General features: G+C 44.1%; 1 protein-coding gene across 2 annotated transcripts in view; it reads left to right on the forward strand.

The window, feature by feature from the left end:
• The first annotated feature begins 7,393 nt into the window (after positions 1-7,393).
• GAD1 (glutamate decarboxylase 1) overlaps positions 7,394-19,268 on the forward strand; it is a 46,708-nt gene continuing 34,833 nt past the window's right edge. Inside the window, exons 1-3 of one of the 2 annotated variants that reach the window (XM_048869399.2) lie at positions 7,394-7,831; positions 9,269-9,415; positions 12,793-12,855. In XM_048869399.2, coding sequence (XP_048725356.1) covers positions 9,346-9,415; positions 12,793-12,855 — 133 coding nt within the window. In that variant the 5' untranslated portion in view covers positions 7,394-7,831; positions 9,269-9,345. Of the gene's footprint in view, positions 7,891-9,268; positions 9,416-12,792; positions 12,856-19,268 lie in introns of both variants that reach the window. The other variant, XM_048869397.2, reaches the window with a different exon arrangement.

Here is a 19,268-nt window from a genome sequence, read left to right on the forward strand (position 1 = left end):
ACAGCTCACTTCATCGGATGCATACTGTGGAAAGTGTAGAAGATCTTTTTATATACACACAAAGCATGAAAAAATACCTCCTCCCACCCCACTCTCCTGCTGCTAATAGCTTATCTAAAGTGATCACTCTCCTTACAATGTGTATGATAATCAAGTTGGGCCATTTCCAGCACAAATCCAGGTTTTCTCACACCACCACCACCCCAAAACACACACACACAAACCCACTCTCCTGCTGGTAATAGCTTATCTAAAGTGACCACTCTCCTTACAATGTGTATGATAATCAGAGGCTCGTTCACCTGCACATCCACCAACGTGATATATGCCATCATGTGCCAGCAATGCCCCTCTGCCATGTACATTGGTCAAACTGGACAGTCTCTACGTAAAAGAATAAATGGACACAAATCAGATGTCAAGAATTATAACATTCATAAACCAGTCAGAGAACACTTCAATTTCTCTGGTCACGCGATTACAGACATGAAAGTTGTGATATTACAACAAAAAAACTTCAAATCCAGACTCCAGCGAGAAACTGTTGAATTGGAATTCATTTGCAAATTTGATACAATTAACTTAGGCTTGAATAGAGACTGGGAGTGACTAAGTCATTATGCAAGGTAACCTATTTCCCCTTGTTTTTTCCTACCTCCCCCCCCCCAGACATTCTTGTTAAACCCTGGATTTGTGCTGGAAATGGCCCACCTTGATTATCGTACACATTGTAAGGAGAGTGGTCACTTTAGATAAGCTATTACCAGCAGGAGAGTGGGTTTGTGGGGGGGGGGGGTGTGAGAAAACCTGGATTTGTCCTGGAAATGGCCCAACTTGATTATCATACACATTGTAAGGAGAGTGATCACTTTAGATAAGCTATTAGCAGCAGGAGAGTGGGGTGGGAGGAAGTATTTTTTCATGCTTTGTGTGTATATAAAAAGATCTTCTACACTTTCCACAGTATGCATCCGATGAAGTGAGCTGTAGCTCACGAAAGCTTATGCTCAAATAAATTGGTTAGTCTCTAAGGTGCCACAAGTATTCCTTTTCTTTTTGCGAATACAGACTAACACAGCTGTTACTCTGAAAAGAGTAATTTAAGATAGGATTTACTTCAAATTTAGATAAGCATGTGCTATTTCTTTGACATAATCTCTCTCTCTCTCTCTCTCTCTCTCTCTCTCTTCCCCACCCCCCTTATTCACACCTTAAAAAGTATTGAGGAAAAAATCTTTAAAACAGGTGGCAGGCATCCCCTCCAGGTAGCTTAAAAAAGAGGAAGAAAGGTTACTTAGAGGAAAAGGTTATCTCTTTAGTTTTCTTGGTCTTCAAAGCACCAGTCCGAACTGCAGTTCAGGGGACTAAGTGATATCATCTCTAGTTGGTACCTTATGCTCTCTGGCAGACTCCCTTTGAAGCACCTGGCTAGTCAGATGGCATAGGCTTGGTCCCCTCCTTCCTAGGGGAATGGGATGGTAGGGGCAGCCCTTTCTAGTATTGTGGTGGCCTAGGAAGATCACCTGGATCTTTACAGTTGCAACTCTAGTTCACTCCATCCCTCGGCACCTCCCCAGAGATCTGAGCAAATCAGGGGATCACCCTGATAACATGGTCCAATCTGAGCTGAGGGTGAGTGAGCTTGACATGTGGTCAGACTGGAAAGCCTTATCTCTTATTGGCAATTCTGTAATGACCTACATCACTGGACTATAACAGATTAATCCAATAATATTAAAAATCATGGGATCAGCAGGAGTTGACTCACAGATGTGGCCTAGCTTCCCTCCTTTGTGCGAGTACAGACGTGGTCTTCACATGATCAGTGTTGTTCACTCATCCTTCCGCTCGTTCATTTAATTCTCACTGGGCTTTTTACTGGTAAAGAATTGGGAAACTAACAATTTTGCTAAATTGGATTTGCTCATCTCTTAGCAAAAGAGTTGTCAGATTTTATTCATATAAATCCTAATTAAACTAAGGAAAAAATATTGTTTCCAGAATCTAAAGGCCTCATTCAGATAGGACAATGCAGGGGAAATGGGCCTATTTACAAAATGTATTTCTCCAGTCATTTCTATGTTGTAATTTGCACTCTGAAAATAAAATTGTTCAGTTATTTTTGAGTGGATTTATCTCTTCCTATGTTTCTTTTATTTCAGTCAAGGGCATTTCACCTTCCATTTTGGAAGTAAATTTGATTGGATTGCTACAGTACTGCAAATGGGAAGCTAATAGAAGGCTCAAGACTACCAGACTTGGTGATCTAGAGGCCTACAATTTCACTGATGCCTGTTCAAGTGTAACCTATGTAAAAATTGTCAAGCAGGAGATTGACCTTCTCCATAGGAGAAATACCACTTTTAGGTAGGAGAAAAATATCTAATCAAGGGCAAAGTTTTTGTTAATGGATAAGTTGAGTCTGATTTAAGAAACCCCTGTAGGAAGCCTTCATATGCCCAATGTTATAATCCTGAAAATAGCTCAGGTCTCCCAGGTCTGGTTATACTCTGAAAAGTGACTCTTTACATGGCAAGTGTTTGCTGTTTGCTGTATCTCAATTATTCCTTATCAAATGCACTTTTGTTACCACCCCCAAAAGAATATATATTCTAATTTCCAGCCCTCCAAATTCTACCTAGGATTTGAGATTCAACCTGGGTTCTTTACTTTTTTGTATATTACCACCATTACTGAAGGTTCTGTGGGCCTCATTTATGCCCTTTAATTGGGTTGTGCAGGTATAGCTGAGTGGGAAGTAAACAATTCTATTGACAACACACAGGAACGAATGGAATCCAGCTCTAGCTATATTAACACTACGGGATTAATTGGGGAGGAGGGAGTAAAAAATTATGAATCACAAAAGTAAGCAGCTGCAACTCTCTAACTACTCCCAAGGAGCAGATCTGCTGAGTAAAGTACCATTTTTACAAAGTTACTTTTCAAAGTAGGACCACCTTTTGGTCCTTTCATTAAAGAAAACTACATACTTTTTTTTCTTCTTGAGATTAGACGTGTTTAGAATAGACAGCAGCACAAACAAGCGTGAATAAAGAAGGGAATATCTTGCATTATAGGGAGACCACAGTGTATGTAAAATAATGTGATTTCTGATTAGACCTTTCTGCATGTCGTTCATTGCAGGGGTGCAGAATGTGCTAGCTGGCATCCTTTATTTAGCTATTTTTGAAATAACTGATAGGCCTGATTTTAAGTGTGGAACACTTAGCATAGATCTGTGGCTGATCAATCATAAACATAAAGCAGACGGTCTCTCATGCAAGGATTTAAAAATAGCATCAACAGTGAAAGCAACCTTTTATTAAGTACAAGTAGATAACTATACACAACAAAATATTTTGCAACAGAGCTCAGCATAACTAGTTACAGTGGTTACAAGTGTGATGTAATGAAGAAGCATGAGTTTTGAGTAGAATATAATTTTTATTGTGACACTAGAGGCCCCAACTGGGACTGGGGTATGTGTGAGGATTGTACCTGCCCCAGGGAGTGTTGTCTAAACATATGAGGACTGAGGCAACAAGTGTAGAAAAAACAAATGAAGACAGAGGCCAGAGTATTGGAGAAACTACCATATTTGGTAATGCACTTCCTGAAACTCTAAACAGGCAGAGCTAGCTTCCAGTGTTTGGTATATTGTATCTTAATGACCCTTTCCATTTGTTTTTATTCAGATCTATGTTAATTTATATATGCACCTTAATTATTGAATAGCCATATAGGGATAGCCATACAGATATTTATTTTTGGTTCCGGTAGCCTCCCAGAATTCTCAAGGTTCATATTAACTGCTCCCTGCTCACGGAGAACTTATTCGGATGAGTTTAAATGGAACCAATACTAGGTGTTAAACAATACTTGTATAGGAGATTTCTAACCTGCACCATGATGATAAAGGCACCAAGAATGTAGCACTACAGCATATTATATCCTACTATCTTTGAATTTATACAGCAGGTTAACAGTTTTCATTTGACATATTTAACTCATTCAATAAAGGTATGTAAGTTTAAAGAATGGAGACACTCTGTCAGGTTTCTGACTTGCAAAGCACACAACAGAAAACAATTGTGTGCATGGTCTGTGTAAGGGGCACTCAAACAAGGCAGCGAAAGCACAATTTACACACATTTTTAAGGTAAAGTAACTGTACAAATAGTTCAAGTTCGTATCACAGAGTGAGGCCTAATCTTGAGAGGTACTGAGTACCTGCAGCTCCCTCTGAAACCAGTGTCTCTCAGCTTGGACCCTGTCTAACCATAGGAAATAATCTTTACAACTGCTTAGGAACCTTTTATGTTTTAAAAGTCTAAATATTTACCATGTTTCTGAATTTTGAAAGCAAATGCAGGGACTTATGCTGGGAAAATGTTAAGGGCCTAATACTGTTCCCACCTTCTTCCCCGGGTGTCTTGCTTATACTCTCCAATGGGTGTAAAATGAAACTCTAGGCCCCTTAATGTAAGGATGGATTCTACACGGTGTAGATCACCCTCGCCTGCCCTTGAAGCCACAGGAGTTGATGGTTCGGCCCCCTTGAACTGTACATTAATTCAGATGACAGGACACAGAGTGAAATAAACGCAGTAAGTGTAAGCTATACATTATTGCGTTCACTACAGGCCCATCTCCATTAAGGTTACTTTTGTTCAAAAGCTGAAATTGAGAAATAGCGCCATCTGCAGGAATTTTTCTTAAAACATTTTTCCCCTTGTAACAAAGGCTATCTTCACTACTGTTGTGTTTATCCCGGGGTTTTCCCCCTCTGCCCTACTGAGTCAAAATCAATAGACTGCTGCACCCTTGTAAACGCCTTTTTGAAATCACTTTGATTCAACTCGGATTTATTTTACGTTTGTTTTAAATTATAAAATTACGTTCCTGACTAATCTACACTGGGGACCACAAATTTGTATTTGCCCCCTAGATAACCGCTGCTCCCTAATTTGGTTTTGACAAAGCCTCTGCCCGGTGAGAAGGTTCGGACTACTGCTGTGACACAGAAGCTGCCAGCACATAAATACTCCCCTTGTTGATGAAGGGGGTTGCCTTCGATAAATGTAATATGGGCAGGGTGTTATGTTTTGCATGAAACTGCAGGATTAAAAGGATCTAAGCAAATGCGGTGTGTTATTGAACCACCCTTTAGGAGAAGGATGTAAAATGATCTTTAAGGCATAAGGGCACCTTAAATTCAGACCGAAGTTCCGTATCTATCCGCCTTGACAAAGAACTGACTTCAAACACAAAACCTTTTATCTGCCAGAGCTCTGGTCAGGTAAATGTGCCCGGGTCTGGGGGATTCGGGTTCGAAGGGGGGGGCTAAGGGAGAGAGAGAACCATGTTTTTGCTGGTTTTGCATTGACTTCAAGGCTCTGCGTGCTTTTCTAAGGCAACCTCCATGAGAGAGCGCTCAGCGTGTGCCACTGGTCCCCTTCCCTCTCCCATCACTCAGCTTTCCCCTTTCCTCCCACTCTTACTCCAGCAACAGCCTGAAATAATTATGGCCCTGACAGATCCCTGCCTTCCGGCTTCGCTCCCAATAGTTAGTTGAATTATTTGAGTGGATCATAAAGCTGAAGCAAAAAACCTTGCGGGCAGTTTGCATGTACGTACAAAACCCTCTAAGGAAGAGGCGTGAGGTAGAATCGTCGCCTGCCCTTCAAAGTGCTAATTCACAGAAGGCACCGGCATCGAACTCCCTTATCGTTACATGATTGCTGTCCGAGGTGCTGAAACCAGCGCTGGGGTTTTGACAGCTAAATGAGCGTGTAGGGGTGAATGCAATTTTCTTACTCTATAGCCTATGCAGGAATGTTCTGCTGTCTACTGGGCTGCCATTATTCTCGCATTACCTTTTCGGTTGGAAACATGGTGCTTGCTAAACGTCGACTAAAACATGCAAAGTTTGGTCCGTTTGCCTTGCAATTCTAAACAGCACTTTTCAGAACTCAGCCTGACGGACGTTCGTGCCATTTAATGATTTGTTGTTTCAGACGCTGAAACAACTGTCTTCAGCTTGCCACTGACAGCACTTTGGGTTCTAATAGTTTGACTTCCCACTAACGAGTTCGAGTTTTTCTTGAGCCTAGACGTGTAGATATTCTCTTTTACCCGAAGACACAGCTTGAAAAGTTTCAAGATCTAGAAGAGTAAATGCACCCAGTGCCATATTTTGTATTAATTTTCTAAAAGCAAATATATTTATTTACAATTATATAGACAATTAACTATAATTACATTATTTTGTCTCATTCTCTGTAATGAGCAAACGTTCTGTCTCATTAGCTGAAACATCCTTTTAATAGTTTTCCCGAGAATAGCTGGAGCTATTAGATCCTTTCAAAGTAGATTTAAAAGATGCTTTTTTTTTATTCAGAGTATTTTAGTTGTGTGTCCATTTCCTAGACAGCGGGTCTTCACGGCGGAGCGATAGTTCTGGGCATTTAGTGCTGTCATTCGGTAGTTTGAATGGAGATTTTAAGGTGTTTTTTTCATTCTTCCAACTACCAAGTCCTTCAGAAAGGACACGTCTGAACCTGTTATGCTGCTAACATTTCTGACTGACGAACACTTCTTTGACCTCCATAAGACGTTTCTTTTTCACATTTTCACATTTTCACATTCACATTTGCACATTCCTGCAAATCATGTACCTGTCTTCTTTAGAGACATTCGTATTGATTCATATGTCTAGTTACTTCAACAATTTGAAACCTAACACTTCAGTCCTCATTGGAAATTGCTAGCAAAACATCTCCTTTAAAATGTAATGCTCTTCTGAGTTTTAGAGGCTAAAAACAAAAAGGTTTTCTGAGTGTATTTATTTTTAGCAAGAGGAGGTTGGTGGTAAGTCCTGAATCTAATTAAAACATTTAAACTAAGTCATAAAAAAACAGGTGTTCCTTGTAGCCATGGTAAAGACCAAAAGATTCATCCGTCTGGATCTTTGACGCCCTCTGGTGGAGACTCACAAAAATAATTACTCATAGCTTGGGGGGTCCTAAAGAAGAAAAAATGAATGGGGTATAATATTCTGATCACAGTGAAGAGTGGGGGGTATTTTTGCTAAGCCCCATTTAACAAAGACACTGCCTGAAATTATTCCTGAGATAACATGTTTTATATGGTAGTACAGTGTGATATGAGTTAGAACAAAAGAGACTGAAAGGCAGCTAAAGTTGAGATCAAATAGCTTTCTTTTAAAGAGATGATTTTTTTAAAAAATCGGCTGTTTGTTGGCAGTCACGATTGCTTCGTGTTTATATAATGAACGTTTTTGTTGTGTTGGAGATAACCCTCTCGGGCTCAGAAAGGACTCAATAGGTATTTTAAAAGATGCACATCGCCGAGCGGAAGTGTCTTTCCTACTAGCCCCCCTGCCCTTCTCTGAAAACAGAGCGTGTTGAGTACGTACTGTATTACTCATAGGTTCAGCCTTTCTGGGTGCATCTTCGTGATCTGGATTCATAAGCGAGCTATAAAACCCCGAGGCGACCAAAACACCTGCAAATAAGTCACATTAGCCTGGGAAGGCAACACTTGGGCGCGTGATTTCCGACCCAGCAAACTGACCTGGTCGATCTCCCCCCAGCCTGCCTGCTTGCCTTCCATATTGAAGAAGAGGAGGTGGTGGAAGCGGTGTGACTCATGCCTGCGTCGGAGCAGATCACCCGGCGAATCACGCTTTAAAAAAAGCAAATCCAAGTACTTGTGGAAAAAGGTCATCGCGAATTAAATTCCTAGGCGCGATTGGTATTCCGACGTCGTTTCTCGCGGAGTTTATAAGCGGCGACTCCCTCCCAAGGTTAGAATCCCCTGGCTTTTTGGACACTTGGAGTAAGGGTGGGTTCGCTCTCCTCCGCGGTAAGTCTCCTTTTAACTCTCCTCACTAGATTGTATTATTCAAGCCTTCAGGAGGCTCTTTCGGAACAGGGGGCTTTTCCCAAAACCATTTTTGTGTGGCTGCCCTGTCCAGGGAGAAATAATATGTATTTTGAGACAACCGGTGTGGTAGACTGTTGGGCTAACCTGTTACTTCACTTCCAGGCATTGTCCAGTGAGTCCCTCTGCTTTAGGATGTCTATTTACATCTTGGTTGGTTGTGGGTTTTTTAAAATAATTTACCCGTTTACCATTGAAATCACTGGCCCGTTGTATTTACACGCTGGTTTTAATCCGCGCAGTGAAAATGATTTTTTTTATTATTGGCTTCGGAGGAGGGGGCTTCTTAATTTACTGGACCTTGATTTTCTTTCTTGATTTTTCTGGATAAAATAAATCAGACCCAGCCATGGGTGGGGACCATCAGAAAAGCGAGGCATTGACCGGAGGTTCTCGATCAGCGAACCAAAACTGGTTATTGGAATGCAATGTCCGCCTGTAAAGAACTTAACAGCTGGCTGGGAACAAGGGTTAGTCCATAAGAGGTGGATCTTACTATGATCACCTTTTTCAGCTACGTACCCCCTGATAGCATATGCCAAAGTTTAAATGTGAATGGCATGGTTCAGTCGTGTGCACGTTGAACGTGCATCTATGCACACACATGAATACATGCATATAACACACATACGCGTACAAAGGCAAAAAAGAAAATGTGCCTTTGTTACCGGCGACAGATCTGAAGATTTATATATCAATCCTTCCTGAATACTTTTGTATTTAATCTGATTAATATTTCAGGGACTAGACGATAAAACACAGAATCGCAGCAAGAATTCTGTTGCGATTGTAGGTCATTTTGACTGATAATTTAAAAGCCTGTTTTATAAGTTGGTTTCAATTTGACATGAGCCATAATTGCCCTCTTCAGTGGCCATTGATATAATTGCGATAGACTTCATGGTCTGCTAAATCCATCATTCCGCACAGGATATAGCGCTTCAACATCCAGCAAAAAACGATTTGGCTCTTCAGTCTATCGAAGAATTTTCTAATTGCCATGTTTCCATGTTAGCTGCCTTAAACTAAATAAGTGTCCGCGGCGCGCCTTCCCTGAGCTTTCCTTTTCATCGCTTTGTTTGTGAATATTTTTGCCTGGCTAAGAAACGTCGTGATAAGGACTCTTCTACTCGAGATGCAACCCTTTGTGCAGGCTTTCCCAGACACTGTCACTTCGTGAGGAGTTTAATTGCTTATTGTTGGCTGCAGAATCATACCCTGACTAGTTAATCTAGACAGGACTCGCGTTTCATCCTTTCAGGAGACCAGATCTCTAAAGCCGCCTTTTCTTTCCTTCCAGTAAATTCTTTACTGTCCATCCACCAGAGAAATATTGGAGGAAAATACGGGACCAAACGACTTTGACTTTCTGAAGTGATGGCATCCTCTGCTCCATCCTCCTCCAACGCCAATCAGGACTCCAACCCCACTAATTTACGACCCACAAGTAGGTTTTAGTCTTTCTCCTCGTTTTAAACCTGTTGGATGCTTTATCATTTTAGCATGGCATTTCGGTGAGACCAAATTCGCCACAAAACGACAAAGCTGGAAATCCTTGTTCCATGCCCTTAAACTAGGTGTGGAAATTGCTCTGTAGAAAGATCCCATCTTTCTGGTGGTTTAAAATCAGAGGCTGCTCCTTAGATTTTTCACTAATTTTCTAAGGATGCCGAAAAGCCTCAGCTCCAGTAGCGTTTGGTTTTACAGGCACATTTTGGGAGATTTAGAAAATAAACTAACTCCCCAGATGGCTAGAAAGTCAAGATTTTTTTTTAAGGGGTGGAGGGAACTGACTTGGTTAGAAGGTGAAACTAGACCCTGGGTGTGAAGTGTGTTCCAGACTTGCATTTTATACTGCTAATGCTATGGCTTCCTTTTTGCTTACATTGAGGCCTATAATCGATGCTAATTGTAGCTTTTCAGAGCTCTGTATCCCTAATTGCTCCGAATTTGCCTTGAGTTATTGAGGTGTGAGTGGGAAGCAGATCTGGTGCAGGTGGAGGGAGAATCGTTTTTTCGCTCTGCCTAGGCAATTCAGACAATCAACTACCAAAAGAAGGGGGGGGGGAGCTCGATGACATAATCACCGGAGACAAAGAGGGGGGAATAGTAAGAAATAAAAGCTTGACAGGCACAGTAACGCGGGGAATAGCTTTTACCCTGAAAGGGCTGCCTGGGCTATGAGGCATGAACATTAGTGTCATTATTGTGATTATTCTGCAACTGGAAAGAATGGGCGGGGGACACCCACCATGCAAAAACCCCACTGGAAAACAGTTCGTTTGTGTGAGGTTTGAGTTGTTGGGGGGGGGGGGGGGTTGTCTTTTGCTGAGATGTCAGGACTAAAATCGGATTAATCAGAAATTCAGTTTTAGGAAGAAATAACTATGTCTGCCAGCAATACAAAATCCCATTTTCTCTCTGTATCTACGATGGATTAGCAAAAAAATGGTTAGGGGACAATCTGATAGGGTTTAAACTTTAAAAAAAAAAATCACCCAGAGGGGCACTTAACGAAATTCTCTATCTAACCAAATCCGTGGGCTAGAAATAGCCCAGGAGTGCAGAGCTCCCTCATCCACACGAGCTGTTTCCCGCCCTGCTGTTTTCTTGGCCGCCTGGGCGTTGACTGGGGAGGGCTGCCATGTTCCCGGAGAATGTGCTTCTGCCCCTGGCTCCCTTTGGCCATGGTCTTGCTGTCAGGCTCCATCTTATTCTAGCCCTTAAATGCCTTCGGCTGCTTGAAGTGTCCGAGCTCTTTTTCCAGGCTGTCACTCTCTCCTCTCCTGCCCTCCTGGGTCCGCCTCTGACCCCTCCAGCCCCCGCACCTCTTCCCTCCTGGCCAAGCCAGTCTCCACCCCTTCGGCTGAGGTCCCCTCGCCCGCCACCTCCTGCCTTGCGGTCCTGAGCCTCGGCTCTGGTCCTGCCCAGTCTGCTCCCCGCCGCTGCCTCTGCCCAGCCCCTCCTCTCCCGCTCGCTGCTGCCTGCTCCGCAGCCCCGGCTATTCTCGGCCTCTCTCCCCGGGCCCCTCCAGCCGCCCCGGGTTCCCCAAGCCCCCTTGCCCTTCTGAAGCTCCTGCTCCCGCCCTTTCTCTGGGGTGACCTCCCCTGTCTATTCTCCAGCCAGCCCCGGGCCAGGGCTCTCGCTCCTCCTCTCCAGCCCGTCGCGCCCTGCCGCCCCCTACAGGCAGGGAGCCGCGCGGGCCCGGGCGGCGGGAGACCAGAGGCGGCAAAGCCGGTCCCGCCTGTGGCCGGACGCTGAGCGGCAGCTGGGCGGGCTCACGCTCGGACCTCTCTCCAGGGCGCTGGGCTCGCCGTGCCCAAGGGGGTGGCCCCGCCTGCCCCAGCCGGCCGGGCCCTACCTCCGGCGGTGGCCTGGCTCCATCACCAGAGGCCCGGCGCTTGCCTTGTCCGCCAGCGGCTTGTGAGCGGCGGGACAGAGCGGGCCCAATGCCCCGGGCTCCCCCGGCTTCCGCGGCGAGTAGCGAGGGATCCCAGGGGCCCAGCTCCGAGCCCGGCCCCACAGCCTTGACGGGGCGCGTGAGCCAGGGCAGGCGGCGGGGTGGGGTCCCTCACTGCACAGGACTCGCCCTGGCTGTGGGGCACGTGTTATACCTCGACTGCTCAGTCCGGTTACGGACCGGCGCCAAGTAACCCGGAGCCCATCGGGGCCCACGCCCTGCCGCGGCTTCGCCGCCCAGCCGGCGCTCTGCGCGGGGAGGTTTGTTAGGGGAAAGACTGGGCCCGTTCTTTCCCTCCTCTGTTCTTCTCTACCCCCCTCTCGCCCTTCTTTCACTCGTTGCCTGGTTTTGTTTTTCCTCCGTTCCCCTCCCGGCGTTGTTTTCCGAGGGGCTAGCTTGCCTGATCTTTTCACCCCAAGCCCCTTACTTGCTTCACGTTAGCTCAGGTGACCACAGGAGCGTGCCCTGCGAGGAAATAGATCGAGGCAACTGGAGAGGGGCTGCTTATGGTACCGTGGAAATATACCCGCTACTTACGCGGTGTAGCTGCCTGGCACTGTAGGGGGACAGTAACCTCCTGGTAGCTGAATGTCGGCAATTCAAACCACACACATACACGCGGCAAACGCCAGGCAAAGAGAATTGTGATTATGTCAACGATTGCTTCTTCTGTCCTCCTCCCTCTCCGCCCACACCCACACGCCCATCCCCAGTTCAGCAGTGAACCCTGCCGGCAGTGCACTGTCTGAAAGCACAGCCCGGGGGTGGGGTTGAATGAAGGGACGGCTGGAAAGTGGGGAGCAGAAGTAGGGAGAAGACGTGAGACGCACTAATGTGCTGCCCACTGTCAGTCCGGCTGAAGCTTATTCATGCAAGTCCGATCACGTAGTCAAATACTATTTTTCACCCAATTAATTCCTGAACTCTTCCAGGACCCCATTTCATGCCAGTTTATTTTAAGCTGCCATTTTGTTGGAGGGCTGCCAATAAATTATTAGCTATTAAGGTCCCAGATGCCTTTTCTTTCTTTCTTGATGGGCTGGTGTGACATCTCGATGGTGCTGCTGATTTGAAGACAGAGTCGTCTCTGCCCCGGGTGACTCCAGACGCTGGTCCAACACAGACTAGGCGCTTGGAGCCCTTTTAAAATGGTGATCTCTGAAATTATCTGTATACCTCCTTATAGGGCAGTGAGGATGAGGGTGGAAAGGGAGGAGGAGATAGGCAAGAGGCGGAGTGTATATTGTATTGGTTTGGGGGTATTTTATTACAATTTAACAGCAGATGCCCCCCACATGGAAGTGTCTGGATCTTAGCCGCTAGTGCCTGGCTTCTGTATTATGTGAATCTGTCTTTTGTTTTAGCTTACGACACCTGGTGTGATGTGGCTCATGGATGTACCAGAAAAATTGGTCTCAAAATATGTGGTAAGTGCAAAGAGGCTGTCCATAGTTCGCAATGTGCATTTGTGACCCTTCTTCTGTCTTTGAGCCCCTCCATGCCTGGGAGTTTCTTGTTGCCAAACAGAGCGCTCTCTCCTGGTATGAAGCAAGGCTGAGAGAGGGAAGCTTTAGTAAGCCATCTCTTTGTATTAAGATAACTCAGCAAAGGGAACAAAATGAGAAGAGATGTGCCTCCTCCCAGTGAGCCCCAATTAAGCCCCTAACCTCAGTTAGCAATCCGATTTGCTTTTAGTAATTTGTGGGAGGCTGCGTGAGCGCCGCTGTTTGCGGACTCTTCCGCCCTCTGCTGTCAGAAAAGAGCAAGGGCAGCGCAGGGCTTGGAGGCGCAGCACCGCCCTAACTCGGTCTAGACACAATGAAATCCCTGGTTCATTTCACCCGACCCCCTTGTGCTCGAACCTGCTCCAGTTGAAGTCAATCGGAGCGCTCCCATCGACGTCCCCGGGAGCAGGTCTGTGGCTCAGAGCGCCGCTTTACGCAGCTTTTCGTCCCGGAGGTTTTCTGAGCCACATTTAAAAGCATTTTTTCAAGCACTGAGCTTGGGAGAAAGTGACCGAGTCTGTGTGGGGCTGTGGCGGGTGGTTACCCATTCCAGCACTATTTGACCTGCTAAAAACGAAGCGTTGTCTCTATGCTGCTTCTTTATGAGAAGAGCTTTGAGGAGCATTGTAGCTCACCATGGTCTCCTGTCTGATGACACAGCTCCTCTGAGCTGGGGAGAGGGCTAAGGGGAGGCGAAAGTGGCAGGGGCTGGCGCAGAACTGGTGGAAGCTTAATGAGACTGAGGGAGCGGCCAGAAGGGCGGCTGTGAGAAACGAGCAAGGTTTTTGCCACATCTCACTGTCTGAAAATTTTCAACCTTATCAGGCCGGAAAATAGAATCTCCTGGGGTGGAGGTGGGGGGAGAGATTAACGAGAGCCTTATTAAACAGCAATTCGTCAGAGCGCTGTGTTTGGGAGATAGTGCTGGCAGCCAGTCAGCGTGCAGGCCGATTAAATGAAGGAAAGGAAACAAATATACAATCAGATTGCAACGTTACAGCAAGAGATTCATTTACAGATAACAAGCTGTCTTCGCCTCTCCAGATTTCTTCACCGCGCCTTCCCTTTTGAAGACAAAGAGTCTGATCTTTATTATCTGATGCCAAACGATCATTCCTTTTACGCAGCATTTCCCCCGTTATGAATAGGAATTATTTTCTCCCCATTCTCAATTACCTTTTAGTAAGAGGACCATTTTAGTGTGTGTGAAATGGGCGGTGAGAGCGTTTTATCAATGCAAAGAACTATTTAAACTCCCTTTTCCCTAATCAAAGCTCATTCGCTAGATGCTTTGTTACATGGAAGTTTGGATTCAGGAAATTGTAGGTTGCAATTTTTTTAGCCCTCGGTCTATTAAGAAGTTGCATTGGAACCCAATGGTGCTATTAACGGGTAGCCGCTTAGTTCTATAAATAGCCCCTGATCTGGGTTTAATGGACCGTTCCCCTACGGGTCCCTTCAGTGTCTGGAGCTATGGGCTTTTTCATCATCGTTTTAATTTAGTACGGCAAGCAGAACTGATAAAGTAACGCACCGCTGGGTTTGTTCTGTGTTGCTAGACTACCAGGGTTATGAAGGGACATCACAGCACCACACAGTGCAGGTGTTAAATAAAATAAACTGAAAATGAACAATCCCACCATGTTGGATCTGAAGAAGGAAAAGGACTGTAGGGGGGAATTCAAACAAATAACCATCTGGTTTCCAAGCAAGCAAACAAACAAGGATTGAAAGGACACTGTATTGCATGAAGGCTTACTTTTATTTTCAGTACTATTTATTTTATTACTCTTTTCTGCTTTATAGTAAAATGATACACTCGGTAATAGTGATAATACACGGTAATTCATCTAATACAGTGATTTATTTTACTCAGCACATGTATAAGTACACACACACAATTAATCACACTGCTATATAGCTCAAGCACAGGAATAAAAAGTTACCCTTGGAAACTAAATAGCGTAAAAGCTGAATGCTGCCAAATACCATTTTTTAATTACGGCTATTTAGAAATATGACATTTGAATATTTACAGTCGATTCCTCTTAATTCTACACAATATTGTTTCAGAGCCTACATATCATGGAATTACAGAGTTTTACAGTAAACCGGACATTAGTCGCTCCTGTCTGTCAGGCAGAACTGCTGTTTCTTGAAAACCATTAATTTTGAACGCAAACTTTAAATGAGATTCAAAACATGGTTCAAAGCAAAAGCAAACGCGTGAGCAATGGATAACAATGTTTTTGTATATCGTGTATTTTAAATTTTTACCAACTACTTGTCCAAAATGTATGCGGCATATCTTCCCTTAAATATGTCTGTCTGCCCTCTTATCTAATTAAAAGCCACAGTCGGAAGGGGGAAATACCTTTTTATAAGCAAATGTATTTTAAATGGCTTGATTGATTTTCATTGAAAGCCAAGTTTGCTGGCCGTGCTCAAGGTTTTCACTATGGGTGTAGTTTGTTTATAATCTTTCATTATGACCCACTCAAAAAAGTGTCCGCTCCAGACTGCTATCATTGCTGACGGGACCCCATTCGACAAACACTTGATTTTACTCCCATTGAGACCAGTGGGACTACGCGTCCGCGTAGGGCGATGGGGCCCAGTCTGCTTTCACGGCTGATGATGATACTCTACAGAACAGCAAGTAACACGGCACGAGGGGAATTTCGAAGGCGCCTAAGTGAGTTAGAGCATAAGTCTTACTGAAAGTCCGTGAGACTTTTGCTCATGACTCATCCAGGCGCTTTTGCAATTAACACCCCAGGGAGATATAGGTTTATGATGCATCTAGTACAAAAGATTTATGTGTGTATGGAGGGACTGTGATGTTGTGGTTAAAGCACTGAACTGGGAATTGGGAAATCTGGATTATATCCCTCCTTCTGAAGTCTATTTGATCTGCAGTGTAAGTTGTATAAAAGACGGTTTTACGCACACTATCCATTCCCTCTTTAGAATGCAAATGCTATTGTTTCTTATCCATTTTACTTGTTATTAAGCCTGAGATTCAGGACTCTAGTTCTGTCCCTTCTGGTACATTCCTGAGAAAAGTAGCTTTTAAAAATGCTGCCCATGCAAAGCTATGAAAATAACTTGCAGTTTAATGTCTGAGTGTAGCAGGTGCTAATAAGGGCTTTCGTCTTCTCAGACGACAAATTGCATGGACAGTTATTTATTCTCCGCTGCTTCCACTGTCTCTCCAACATAATTCTTAATTTAAATTCATAAGTGGGATACAGATATTTTAACGTTTTGATCTATTCATGTGTTTACCCTCAGGCACAGAAACAGCCTCCAAGTAAAGCCCTAGCATGGCTACTCTTTTCTGCTTTCCAATGAGCTAGTTAGGCGTTTATAAATCACCAGTTCCTAGAAGATGCCCAGGGGAAAAAAGTAGGCGGGAAGAGAAATTGTTGCGCTGTTGTCGGCCAATCAGAAAGCAGCAGACCATTCTGTTATTGGTGCAGCTTTTAACCACTTTGGTTTCCCTTATGTTATAAATTCACCAAGTTCCATTAAAATAATATTGTGGTCGAGGAGAGCTCCACAACGTACAGAGGTATACCTGTAGGCAAATAAAGTTAAAGCAGCAACAGCCCCTAAATTCAGTCCTGTGGTATGTAGGCCCTCAAACCAGCCTTTTCTCTTGTAGGTTCTCAATAAGGCCAGGTGGTCCTATCCCATGTGAGTCTATACATAGGTGGTAATGCGCCAACTCACAGTCCTGAGCCTGAGTCACGCAAAATGTCCATTGATTTCTCTGGAAGCTTTGGATGAGCAAAAAATACAAGACGAGGCCCCCAAGTTGGCTACGAAGTAGTTATATAAACCCATCTCGGAGCATGAGTCTCACGTCTGGCGGTACAACCGTGTTCTCAGTGACTTGTAACGTTAACCAGCGCTGCTAGATTCTCTCTGCTAAATGGGAATCAAGACTGATAAAAGTCCTTACATTAGGGGTGTGCGCTCAAGTGAAGCTGTCACTTACTATTAATAGCGGCAGAGAGTCCCGTGGCACCTTATAGACTAACAGAGGTATTGGAGCATGAGCTTTCGTGGGTGAATACCCACTTCGGCGGACCCACGAAAGCTCATGCTCCAATATGTCTGTTAGTCTATAAGGTGCCACAGGACTCTTTGCCGCTTTTACAGATCCAGACTAACCCGGCTACCCCTCTGAAGCTTACTATTAATAGTTCAATTGCTTTGTTCTGGAATTAACCTCATTTGCCTTTATTCACTTTAGATTAGTTAGATAACAACATAGACCGGGGTTTTGGGGGAACTTTCTTATTTATGTCAAAGGAAATATTGCTGTCTTTTAATTTGGACAAGGACTCTGGTTCCGTCTCCTCGGTAAGGGGATCAATCTGAGCAGTGAAACACTGCGACCGCCAAGGAGAGGCAACCAAGCAGTTGCCAGCTATACCAATCCCTTTAGCATCTAGACAACTTCTCCAACCATCTTAAATACAATCTTCTGCCTCCCGGGAGGTAGTTGTCATCTTGTCTGTAATTCAAGATCTGCCCCTCAGCTTAGTATTGGAAATATTTTAAATATATGTTTATTTTCACTCTATAATATGAACGCCATAAGGGGTATGCAACAATGAGGAATCGCTGTATTATTATTTTTCAGAGCAGTTGTCCTTTTTACAGAACTTCTTGCACTGAATATCTCAAGGAAATGTCTTCTTGTTTATATGGAAAATAATATGCTTCCTGAGGCAGACCATACACCCGGTATAGCACATGCCTACTTTGTTATGCTACAGCCTGTTTCTCTTTATTCGAGGATCATTTACTCATAAGGTTACAGCAGTTAGGTGGGTTGTTCGTTTGTCTTTTGTTTGTTGGTAAGAAATCATTTATTTTTAATACCTGAACAGCTCCCCTTACCATGCACTAGATCCTAGACGCCCTTTAATTTTTCTGAAGTTTCCGGATTGGAGGCTCATGTTCTTAAATGCATGAGGTAGAGGTGGGAGGATGAGAACTACAAGCTAGAGCAGGTGGAGGTGATCATCAAGTGGTGGTCCAGAGTACAATGACTATCTGGGGCCATCCTTGTAAACCATGGGATAGTAATCCTCAATTATGGGGGTAATCCTGTTGATTTCTTAAATGCATGAGGTAGAGGTGGGAGGATGAGAACTACAAGCTAGAGCAGGTGGAGGTGATCATCAAGTGGTGGTCCAGAGTACAATGACTATCTGGGGCCATCCTTGTAAACCATGGGATAGTAATCCTCAATTATGGGGGTAATCCTGTTGATTTCATTTCATTTAGGTGATTAAGTGACTCGTGCAGTGACGGTTTGTTGTCCTGCATCCACCTTTTAGTGTTGGTCTTATGCGACAAATTTCTTCTCTACGTTTGAAACTGAAACGAAGAACTTCCAAGACCATCAATTTTCAGCTAGTGGCTCAGTTTAACTGTTCCACAGGTATTACTCTGTAGCCAATTAGTTCATCTAGTTATCATCGTGTTATCTAGTTTTATGGTAAACTCTGACCCGTATGCTATTTCATATACATAACAAAGCAGCAGAGGTGATTTTTCACTCTGTTGAGATTAAAACTGTAGCAACAGGAGCTAAATCCATTGTGGTTTAATACAGAATCATTCAATTCAATTTAAATAAAAAAGGCTATCACTCCCTCTTCTTTGCATTTTGCGCTCCAGGTCTACTGAGACAATCTGTAAAAGGAACTCCAGAGCCTGCGGATTTACTGCGCAGTAATTGAGAGCAGAATCTCTCCCCCCCCCCCCCCCCCATATTCAAGATGTATCTGCAATTTTCAGTTTGCAAAAGTCTAAAATCATGAAGGCTATTTCCTTCGTCAGCCCCCCGTAGCATTTACCTATGAGAGAATAAACCTCTAGCTAGTTAGTATACTGGTTGCTGCGAGCCCAGAGTCTAGAAAGCCAGCCAAGGGAAATGGACAGAACGGAACAAGGAAAACAGTTACAGTGTTCCAGAGTAGCAGCCGTGTTAGTCTGTATCCGCAAAAAGAAAATGAGTACGTGTGGCACCTTAAAGACTAACAAATTTATTAGTCTCTAAGGTGCCACAAGTACTCCTTTTCTAGTTACAGTGTTGGCTTTTCCTACACGCAGTCGATCTCCTTAACTGGTAACACGAAGTGTGATTGGTTTTGATGGATTCAAATTTGATGGTAAAGGTTTTTTTTCAAGTGCTAAGGCTCCAGAGGCTGGTGGGTCAGTGGGAACCTTTGGATGACAGATGATTGCAGTTCTAGTTAAATGTTTACTTTATCAGTATCCCTTTCATAATGTCGAATTACCACAGAATGTGC

This window comes from Caretta caretta, chromosome 11 (genome assembly GCF_965140235.1).
Source record: "Caretta caretta isolate rCarCar2 chromosome 11, rCarCar1.hap1, whole genome shotgun sequence".
NCBI classification, from domain to species: domain Eukaryota; kingdom Metazoa; phylum Chordata; order Testudines; family Cheloniidae; genus Caretta; species Caretta caretta.